Source organism: Typopeltis vanoorti, unplaced genomic scaffold, assembly GCF_054136105.1.
Source record: "Typopeltis vanoorti isolate ZY-2024b unplaced genomic scaffold, IOZ_Tvanoo_1.0 HiC_scaffold_71, whole genome shotgun sequence".
Taxonomy (NCBI): Eukaryota; Metazoa; Arthropoda; class Arachnida; order Uropygi; family Thelyphonidae; genus Typopeltis; species Typopeltis vanoorti.
In genome coordinates, this window is record NW_028328177.1 from 424,035 (window position 1) to 436,168 (window position 12,134).

Here is a 12,134-nt window from a genome sequence, read left to right on the forward strand (position 1 = left end):
CACCAATTATTATTATTATTATTATTATTATTATTATTATTACATAACTCCTCCAAGGAGCCCAAAGACTCATTGCAGGAGGGTACTCCTACTTCACTACACACATCTCACCATTTTCCCTACTACTTAATTTTTCCACTACATAAAACTACCATCTATTGCTCATTACCACCACCAACAGTATTGGTGGTGGTAAACTGCATGGGTTCTAACGGACCAATCTGTTATAATTTTCTAATGGCTACACAGGATGAATAGCCCAAATTTTTGGGAGAAAAAACCTTCTATCTCTACATGAGATTGACTAATTCATCTTCAATTTAAAAAAAAAATATATCAGGATTCTTCTTGTCATGACAAGAATCAAACTGAGGCATTTTCTAATCAGAGGGGGCACAAAGTACTGTCTTTCTTCTAATTGTACTGTGGGGGCCTCTATTATACTTTACATCCCATCACTGTTTACCTAATTTCAGAAGCTTACACTCTGCAACATTGAACATTGCTCCACGCACTAGTTCACTTATACAATCTATATAGGATGACTTCTAACGCCAGAGAATATGCTTAACTCCTCATCATTCGACCAATTTTTTATCATCTGCAAACAGTTGCACATTTCCAGTTATATCTGCTGCAGTAGCATTAATATGCAAGTTAAACAACAATGGTCCAGAAACAGACTCCTGTGCCATACCATTAGAGACTTCCCTCTTTTGGGAAGCTGCACTCTCATATGAAAATTGCTGATGTCTGTGTGATGGCTACTCACCTAAGCACTCCTGTCTGTTCTATTCAGTTACCTTTTTGTGTGTCATTCTAAAAGAAAAACTTTGAGACCAAATGCAAAACTTTTTCAAGTCACTTCAGGCTTCCAACAAACAGGATGGTATACATTCACCATCTAATGTTGTTAAGTATATCTTTCTCAGTGCTCAAGCAGCATTATCTCTTTTCCACCTGTGTCTTAATGGAATGTTCTAGTAGTTGACAGTAGTCTTTGCATATTATTATCATCCAAGATCCCATGGAGTCAGACTTTTATAGGAGGTCCTTTTATCATACACACAGCTCATCATACCGTGCTTTAAACACACTCAAATTCTCTGCAGACACCACACTCTAGACAAGGCATTCCAATCATTCACAACTCTCCATGAAAAAACATGCTTCTCACTCCCCTCCTTATAAAACTCCCAGAAATGTTCTCTGGTTCTCCCCTGATCTCCCAACGTTTGCTGTAAAACCTATTCCGACAATGATTCCATAACAATCCTTACGAACTTGTAGGTCTCGATCATCCCTCTTCCTCCTATCCACTAGACTCTGTAAATTGCATCTTCTCAGCCTTTCCTCATATTCGACACTGCAGAGGTCAGAAACTATCCTAGTCAGTCACATATGGACCCTTTTCAGCATCAGTTCATCCTTTTGAAAACCAGATGACCAAATCTGGGAAAAGTAGTCCATGTGTAACCTAATTAAAGCCTTATACAATGGAACAAGAATCTCCCAACTTCTACAAGTCAGTATCCTCTGCATTATTCCCAGAAGTATTTGTGCTGTCTTCACAATTTTTGCAATGTGTCCCCTAAATTTCAGATACTTATCCATTATCACCCCAAGATCTCTTATTTCCTCCACCTCTGACAATATATCCCCATGAAGCATAAATTCTGCATCCCATCTTTGTTTCCCAAATTTTAAAACCTTACATTTTGCAACATAGAACTCGCATCACCATTCTCGTGCCCAGTCATCAATTTATTCAAGTCTTCTTGTAGGGCTACAACATCTTCTCTACTCTTCAAGCTTCTCTAACAACTTAACCACAACACCTGACACACAAGGATAGGCATATAATTTGATGCGCGAGTTCTATCACTTCCCTTATGAAGCGGCACAATCTTGCCCTCCTTCCACTCCTTTGCAACTTGACCCACAGCAAGACGTATATTGAAAAATATATCAAGGCAGATCAAGAAGTTAACTGCCTGGCATGTTCCTTTAGAATACAGGGCGATATATTATCACGTCTCAGAGCCTTATTAACATCAAATTTTGCTCAACTCCCCATACACCTCTTTCTCGCTTATGGTCAGTCTCTCCTCCCCATCATCAACTGTTCTGAATCTCTCCATGAAGTCACATTCACAAGACTGAAAGACCTTTATGAACTGCTCATTAAGAATCTCCACTAAATATTCCCCAACAGCTGTCTTTATACCATTTTCTTTAATCAATGTCATCCTTCCATAATCATTCTTTTTTTTTTTTTGCTGGCTACATATCGAAAGAACTCCCTAGAATTCGTTTTGGTCTCATTAGTTAACTGCTGCTCATACCTCACTTTTGCTACCCTTACCAACCACCTCCTGTGTAGTAAGTCTTGCAACAGCACAGGTTGCAAGGGAATGGAAAGAAGGTAAAATTTTCCACATCACAAAAGTTATGATATATCTGTAGCTACAAATTATAGCTCAATCTGTCTATCTTAAGCTGTGGTTAAGTTGGAGAGATTGAGGGAGGGACTACAATACAGAAATGGGTTCATAACAGCAGTATTTTCTGTGATCATCAACATGGGTTTATGGAAGTCAAGTTTTTCAAATTTTCTTATAAACTATAACACCAGGATGAATGCACTGTGTGTTATACTTAAATTTTTCAAAGGCTTTTGATAGATTACCATATGACATGCTAGTAACAGATTGAAACGAATAGTATTAGATATCAGTCTAGTGAGGTGAATAAGTGACCGGCTGTCAGAGAGAGATATGTCAGCAAGTTCTGTATGGGAGATGCAGTATCCCAAATGGGGAAAGTTACTAATGGTATGATGCAAGGGTCTGTTTTGGAGCATTGTCGTTCAACTTGTATGTTAAGGGTATTGGAAAGAATTTAGAAGCGTAACTGGAGAGCTATGCAGCCATTTGCAGGTGAGACAAAATTGTGGAGAAGAATGAGGAGTTGAGCAATGTTGTGGCTTTAGTGGTCTTGCTAAATTGTATGAGCGGGGAAGTGTGTGAAATTGTTACTTCGATGTCGGGAAGAGGAAGATTCTGAAAGTTAGTAAACAGCAATGTGATACACACTACTATGCTTAATGGGGAATTTTTGAAGAGGTAGAGGAGATGAAAGATCCAGGATTGGTGGTGGATAAGGATCCAAAGATCAGGAGTCACATTCTGAAAATTTTATGTTGTCACAACTAATTATGTTGATCATGCTGAGGACTTTGATGTGCAAAAATAAAGAAGTTATGGTTTCATTGTAGAAGCCCATTATCTGGCCTCATGGATTATTTTGCACAGATTTGTTCAGCTGGTTTTCATAAAGATGAGGATATATTAGAAAGAATTCAGAAGATTGAAATGATGTGGGGTATGTCTTCATATCCCATATTCCAACAAGGATTGGAAGTCTTTTTGAATATGGAGTGCAAAAGATAGGTTGAGAGAATGAAATTTACAAAGCCTTGTGAATACAAGGAGAAGAGAGAATATGATTGAGAGATACAAGTTTGTCATCTTTTGTTACCAGATTAACGTGAAAAAAATTTTCACGTTAATCTGGTAACAAAGTGGAATGCATTGTCATTCAAAGGAATGACAATGCATTCCACTCACCAACTACATTGTACGAGTGTGTAGTGAATGCAGATGTGCTGAATGAGTTTAAATCACAATTTGATGAGGTCTTTGTGTGACATTGGGTAACAGAAATTTTTTCTAGAAACTGTGCAAAGAGGCTGTGATCAAAGGATTGAGGAGCATTTAGTGTGGTTGGTGAATGGAATGCATTGTTAGAGTGTGGTGAATGCACACATGCTGAATGAGTTTAACCACGCTACTGGCCAAGGCGTCTATAGGCGTTCAAGTTATCATGGATGCGAAGTGCATATTAAAATTGTAATACCATTGATATTACATTGAAATATACGATGGATACGAAGCGTATGCGTATTTGATCCACAATGGCCGGTAAGGTGGTTAAAGCACAGTTTGATAAGTTCTGTGTGTGAAAGTGTGTACCTCCCACAACCAATGTTTTTGACTTCAAGGAGATCTGGTGTTAATAATAAAAATGATAATAATAATAATAATAAATGTCCAAAATAGCATTTATATTAAGGGATTAAATTAGGCATTGTATTTTGAGTATGTATGTGAATAATCAACCACAAATTCATGAATACTGTTGACCAGTGCTTGCAAAAAAAAAAAAAAAAAAAAACATTTCATTATTACATGACACCTCTAAGGAGTCCAATGACTCATTGGACTACTACTCTATTGTAGAGTAGATTGGGCATCTACTCTATAACTCTGTATCCACCACTCAATCTACCAACTGCAGCATTCCACATCATCTACACCAATGCCATCTATTGCCCACCACCACTAGTATTTCCAAAGACAATCACAAACATGAATGTCAAAAGTGGGATTCGAACCCACAGCCTTTTGGCTGGAAAGTGTATACACCAACCACTTGAACAACCAGATGGTTAGGTTTGTATTTATAAGTGCATTATTTTTTTGAAAGTAAAAGGAATTGAAAATGTTAAAATTTTTCTTTTTTTTTTGATTAGTCATTTTCTTAACATTTATGAAAAGCATTCATAAATTACAAGACAATAATAATGTTACAACTATTTCTCGCTATTTATTTTCTATTTTTTCTATTCTATTCTATTTTTATTCTATAATATTGCATTTTTTTTGCTGGCCTGGTTGGCCGAGTTAGCGAATCTGCTAACTCGGCCAAAAGGCTGCAGGTGCGAATTCTGCTGTGGGCATGGATGTTTGTCTTTGTCTGTGGAAATACTAGTGGTGGTGGAGATGGGTGGTAGATGGCGTTGGTGGAGATAGATGTATAGTAGGTGTCCTCCCTCAATGAGTCTTTGGACTCCCTGGAAATGTCAAGTAATAATAATATATAATGTAATAATTTATTATTTAGCTACTTACCATCTGGAGTAGTACATAAGATTTCTGAATTTGGATAATTGACTTTTACATGCACACATCCTCTGTTGACAAGGGATACATTTAGTTTGCATTCTTCAATACACATCTAAAACAGAATCACTTTTTCTTAGTTTCTATGTATGTACGTATAGTATTCATTCAGAAATCCATTAATTAAACATTACATGCTACTTAGCTTGATTTCTTTTGATCTATGCAAATAAGTTACTACGATTGCAAACTTTTTTTTTGCCAAAATAGAATTTCAAAAATAGTTTGATTAATAATTTGGAAATATGAGAACCAGCACATATTATTTAATTCATTTGAACAATGTTTTGATATCTGATCTAAGAAACAAGGACACATGACTAAGCCAGAGAAGGATAATAAGGAGAAAATTGTATGGTGATTCTATGTTAAGAGGAGTACTTAATAAGTACATGACTTAACCTTGTTACTTGTGCAAAAATTAATTATATCAGTGAAGCCGTCAGTCAGGATGAAATATATGTAAGGTGCAAGAATTTATTGTTTTGGCTGGTGCATTAGTGACATAAATGGTAAAAAATATTGGTTGAAAGATGATATAAAAGAGTGATGGAAGAAGTTTTCTGAGTTTCATCTGTTATAAGTGCATGAAGTGTGAACTGTTGTGCTTATGACGTGTATAACAAGTAAGTAAAATGTGTTATTTCAGTCTTTCTTAGGTTCAACCCAGAAAAATAATAATTTTTCGCTGTCGTGTTCGGCTTGTGTACCACTGCTCTTCGGTGGAACCCCAGTAAATGGAGTTCTTTTTGTAGAGTATTAGTGCTCACCATGGTGTTACTAGCGTACTCTTGAACTCATCATAGATGGTTTGTGCCGACTGTAGCAGGTTTTTGCATGCCACCTGTTTTAACAACTTCTTGTCCATGTCAGTCATATTCAGAGGCTGCCCTGGGTGTTTTCCTGTACTAGTGATGCCAGTGTAAAAATTTGATATAGATTAATAATGCCAGAAAGCCTTACATAAATTTTTAGCCCTGTAAGGATGTTAAAAAAATAACCTGTATATCTGTATATAGTTAAAACAATTTGTTAATAATCCCATAGGGACTATCCATACTTACTGCCCTAAAAAGGAAAATTCTAGATTGCATTACACAAAGGCAATACCTTGCCACCAGAAAACTTTGTATGTTAGCTCCTTATAAGGATATGTGAAAGTTATTTGTGAATTCCACCTGTAAACACTTAAGGTCAGTGTCAGACGGACGGACAAACTTCAGACACATTTCGGCTGCCTGAAACAAATAGGATTAAAGGAGTGTAGAAGAAGATCAAAGAAAGAACAAGGGATCGCACTGAAATATTCGGGGTCCCATGTCTTTGTGCAGTGATCCGAAAAGAAGGTGAATAAAAGGTGTTGGCCAGAAGATCAAATATGGGTTATCCATGGGTCATCATCAGTTATCCAGAAGTCGTCATCTGTACCCCAGCGGTTGTCTGTCGGATGTAAGCCATCGAGGACGCGACTTCATGAGAAGTCATGCTAGTAGTCTGAAAGAAAAATGACGGGAGCCGATCCATCAGGCAAAACATTTTGATCTGAGACAAACCTTTGCTGAGAGCTATCGTCCGAACAGAGGAATCTTCAAGCGGGAAAGAATTGCTCCGTTAGTTTAATGCATACGCAAGTACTCCTCAAGCCGAAAATCCTCACTTGTGAGCGGGAGGACAGCATCCCAACAGAAGCATCAGTAAATCTACCGCCAGCGTAAAAAGGGAGAGAAAAACCTGATACGGGAAGGAAAAGGTCAGGATTCCAATCCGAAGCTAGGGAATCAGAATATGCAGTGGGTAGCAGCCCTAAAGTGAGTTTGATTTTTTTCTTTCCAATTTTGTGAATTATAGGAGAATTCTAATAGTGGACCTGTTAAGATTAGGCTGCTGAATTTGAACGGAGTTAATGGTTGGATTTAGATGTTTAATAAGTAATAGAAGATTATATGTGTAACAATTAGGGAGTAACAGTTTGTTAATAGTGCATTTGCCTAGAGCATTATCTTAGTATCTGAAGGATCAAACTTTTATATGTAACGATATTCTTATGTGTGTAACAGTAAAGAAGTACCTGTTTGTTAATGGTACTATTGCGTAGGATAGTAATTCGATATTGGAGGAGAATGGTTATTTATGTAACATGATTTTCATGAACTGAAAGGGCATTTTAACATAATTGTTTTATGTAAAGTTAAACTAAGCAAATTTTTCTTTAATGGAATAATAGTGTAAATTAGTAAATAATAATATTTGGTTAACCGATCAAGTGTTGATCAATTTTATTAATTAACTGAACCAACTAGTTTCGCCACATTTATCTGTTGGCTTCTTCAGGGCACTTACATATAGGTTTAAACACTCTCACAATTATGCGTAACTGCAAACCGACAAGAATAAAAACTGACTAGAATAATTACAAATAAATAGTATCGAACGTGAGTGAAACACGTATCGCGTGTACAAGATCAGCTAGCTGTTGCTGAGGAACTTTCTGTAGTTTGTATTAAAGTTCATTTCTTCCGTTTTTAAGGTTCTGATTAGGGTTTTCCATATCTCTGGGAGTGTTAGGCCTTGATTTCTGTTAAGGATCACAGTAGAACAAGCGACTGTGGCTGCTTCTTTGAACATTCTTGAATGGTAATCTTCCTCTAAGTAAGGGGAACAGCTTTTGTCCCACTCGATGACATGGTTAGTTGTGGAGAAATGAGACGATAGGCCAGAAATGTCCTGTCTGTTGTTTTTGACATAGCCTATGTGCTCCTTTTGCCTGATTTCGAGGCTTCTCGAAGTCTCTCCGATGTAATTAGAGCCACATGAGCATGGAATATTATAGACTCCAGCATATTTGTAGAAAGGATGGTTGTCTTTTGGAGATCTTAGTAGTTTCTGAATAGTATCTATAGGTTTAAATGGTACTCTTATTTTGTGTTGTTTGAGGAGATTAGCGAGCTTGTTGGAGATGTCACTTACATACGGAATTGCAATCGTTTTTATATATTGAATCTCTTCTTGTTCTCTTTGTGGTGGTTCAGAGAAAAGGATTTTGTTGACTAGTCTTCTTGGATAGCCGTTCAAGTACAGATTGTTGGAAATAAATTTTAACTCATCTTGAAGGGTCTTGTTGTCCGTTGTGATGCAAATAGCTCTTTTCTTTAACATCTGTATAATGCTGAGTTTATGTGATATGTGGTGAGAGGAGTTAAAATGTAGGTAGCGACCTGTATTGGTCGGTTTTCTGTACACCGATAGATTTATACTGCCATCAGTTTGTTTTTTGATTAAGATGTCTAAAAACGGAAGTCGTTTTTCTCTTTCAAGTTCCAGAGTGAATTTAATAGAATGATGGAAAGCGTTGATCTTTTTGAGAAAATCATATATGTCATCTGTTATTGTTCCATATGATGAAGATATCGTCCACATATCGGAACCAAATTTTAGGTCTAGGAAAAATTTGTATTAAGATTTTGTTTTCTAAGTCTTCCATAAAGAGGTCAGCACATGAAGGTGAGAGTGGGCTTCCCATTGCCAAGCCTGTTAACTGTTGATAGATTTTATTTTTCCAAGAAAAATAATTGGAGTTTAGGCAGTGAGCAAACAATGCGGTTATATCTTGTGGGAACAAGGTACTTAAGATGTCAATGACCTCTACTATGGGAACGTTTGTAAAGAGAGAGGTGACATCTAAGCTGGCTAGAAGATCATTATCCGATATCGTGATGTTTTTTAGCTTTTCTACGAAATGTCCAGAGTTTTTGATGTAACTCTCTGAGTTGTGGATGTGTTGCTGTAGGAATTTCGAGAGATGTTTTGACAATAAGTAGGTGGGCGAGTTGATTGCATTGACGATTGGGCGTAAAGGAATACCCTCTTTGTGCACTTTTGGAACGCCATAGAGTCTCGGAGTTAAAGGGTACATCGATTTTAGTTTTTTAATCAAGTCTGTTGGCCAGTTAGATAAATTGCGTAGTAATTCGTTGGTATCATTGCAATTCCATATGTAAGCGACATCTCCAACAAGCTCGCTAATCTCCTCAAACAACACAAAATAAGAGTAGCATTTAAACCTATAGATACTATTCGTAAACTACTAAGATCTCCAAAAGACAACCATCCTTTCTACAAATATGCTGGAGTCTATAATATTCCATGCTCATGTGGCTCTAATTACATCGGACAGACTTCGAGAAGCCTCGAAATCAGGCAAAAGGAGCACATAGGCTATGTCAAAAACAACAGACAGGACATTTCTGGCCTATCGTCTCATTTCTCCACAACTAACCATGTCATCGAGTGGGACAAAAGCTGTTCCCCTTACTTAGAGGAAGATTACCATTCAAGAATGTTCAAAGAAGCAGCCACAGTCGCCTGTTCTACTGTGATCCTTAACAGAAATCAAGGCCTAACACTCCCAGAGATATGGAAAACCCTAATCAGAACCTTAAAAACGGAAGAAATGAACTTTAATACAAACTACAGAAAGTTCCTCAGCAACAGCTAGCTGATCTTGTACACGCGATACGTGTTTCACTCACGTTCGATACTATTTATTTGTAATTATTCTAGTCAGTTTTTATTCTTGTCGGTTTGCAGTTACGCATAATTGTGAGAGTGTTTAAACCTATATATAAGTGCCCTGAAGAAGCCAATAGATAAGTGTGGCGAAACTAGTTGGTTCAGTTAATTAATAAAATTGATCAACACTTGATCGGTTAACCAAATATTATTATTTACTAATTTATGATCAAGAAAACAACCTTCATGATGAATAGTGTAAATTGTTTTATGGTAAATAAATGTGTTGTTTAAATGTTAATAGAGTGTTGCCTGATGTTTAATACTTTGATGCACTGTTCCAAAAAAAAAAAAAAAAATTAGAGCCTATTATCGGGAACCCAAGAGAAAGGACAGATAGTAGACCATGACTGCAGATATTAATTAATCCAGGGTAATTTGAATATAATGGGAAAACTACTGGATGCACTTACCACTTCTTATTACTAAAAAATGGACATAAGTGGCACAGCTTATCAAATAAATTTTCTGGTGTTCGAGGAATAAGAAGGCAAGTGCGAAAGGCAGTATAGCTTAAAGAGATATAAGTAAAATAATAAGGCAGTTAAAAGAATACATATAAATAATAAAGATAATATAAAAGGATAGATATAATAGAACCCCCCTCCATTTACACCAGCACATCTCCAGTTTGTTGATCACATTGCCAACCATGAATTTTGGATGCTCCATTTCAGCAGCAATGGCATGCATCAACATGCCACCAATGTGACATTCCACAATGACACCTTTCACTGAGTTCATGTTGTGTTGCCATACCACCTGTAATCAACTGCTATGATGAAATACTGCTTCCTACTATCTGTACATACCAGTTTTTATGTTATTAACAAACCTAGAATGTTCCATAACTTCAAATAACAGGGGTATCCAGACAATTATTCGCAGATAGTGTATAAGCTATAAAATAGAAAAAAAAATCCTTAGCATATACAGTATGAATATACCACAGGCTTAGAAAGACCTTTTATGGGTGATAGCTACAAAAAAAGTAGCTCATAGGACTTCTTGGTTATTGAAGAACATAGAAAATTAGAAAGATTGAAGGACAGAGAGAATGTGATGCGAGATCGGAAGTTGAATTGGATGGGATGAGGCAAGAGATGAAATTGATGCAGAATGAAATCAAGAAAATTCGGGTAAAAACGATTAAAACAAATCACGATGGCACGAAAGGGTTAACAAAAGTTGAGAGAGTGGCATTGTATGGCGACTCCATATGTCAGAATGGATATCAGTAGGCTCCTTAGATGGAAAAAAGAAAATAGTGTGACAGGAAGGGTAGTAAGCGTGTTGCCTAGGTATGGCTGTGGTGAGATGAGGGGGAGATTAAGGATTATGAATAGTATGTTGGCTGAAATGTGTGAGGGGAGTACAGTTTGTTAATGTGAGGAATGAGTTTTAAGGATGAAGTGAACTGTAGGAGCGATGGACTGCATTTGAGTGGTTATGGTGCGAGTTGCTTGGAGAGACTGTTGCTAGAAGGTAGAAAAGTGAGTAGTGAGAGAGAGAATGAATCAGATCAAGTGGGAAGTGATGTAGAAGAGCAGGAGAGTACGACAGAAGAGATTGAAGAGGCGGTTATGAATGAGGAAATGAGTGGTACGAGTATAGAAAATGAGAAAATCGGTGGGCAAGAGGAGCAGGGAAACGGGGAGGCTCAGGGTGGACATGGGTACACAGCGTGAGAAAGGTGGGTGCTCAAAGAGGATGTGAGAGATATGTAGACAGGAAAGCAATGGGATCACCTGGAAGAGGGTTCTAAAATGAATAAGCAGAAAGGGAAATGACTCCAGTCAAGCATGGAGAGATCACATCAAATGAGTGGTATCAGTGAAACTAGCTGTAGATCCAGAAATGAGCTGTTGTGTTTGTATACAAATGCTAGAAGTATAAGAAACAAGGGGGATGAAATGGTTGAACTAATTGTGTCTGTTCATCCAAAGGTTGTTGGAATAAGTGAGACATGGTTGGATGAGGACAACATCCTGACAGGAATAGACATGGAAGGGTATGATGTGTTTTGTGAGGATGGAAGGGGTAAAAAGGGAGCGGGGAGTACTATTGATGATAGAGAAAGAGTTATGTCCATACAAAGAAGAAATGCAAGATGGAAATAGTGCCAGCGGTTTTGAGGCAGTATGGTATGAGATAGAGGTGAATAGAACGAAATACTTGGTTGCATGTTGTTATAAACCAGGTAATGTGGATGGTGGTGATAATGAAATGATAAAATTAGAAGAGCTAATAAGAAAAGGGTGATCATTATGGGCGATTTTAATTATGGCAATATATACTGGAATGATGAGATAACAAATGGAAGTAAAGAAAATGAGTTTCTTGAGTTTTTTAAGGATAACTACCACAGACAGTGTGCACAAATTCACATGGAGAGAAGAGGCTAGGAATAAGAAAAGTCTCATTGACTATGTTATTGTTGATAGTGATGTTTTCTCCCTGGTGCAGGACACCAGAGTGTACAGAGGATTTGAAATTGGAAGTGATCACTATTTAGTCTTGAGCAGGATAAAATTGAATTTC

At 37.2% G+C, this 12,134-nt stretch overlaps 1 protein-coding gene across 2 annotated transcripts in view; it reads right to left on the bottom strand.

Moving 5' to 3' along the window:
- Positions 1-12,134, bottom strand: part of LOC150092097 (uncharacterized) — a 399,637-nt gene that overhangs the window by 364,955 nt on the left and 22,548 nt on the right. For both annotated transcript variants that reach the window (XM_090415310.1, XM_090415311.1), the window contains exon 2: positions 4,974-5,079. In XM_090415310.1, coding sequence (XP_090271436.1) covers positions 4,974-5,079 — 106 coding nt within the window. The remainder of the gene's footprint in view (positions 1-4,973; positions 5,080-12,134) is intronic.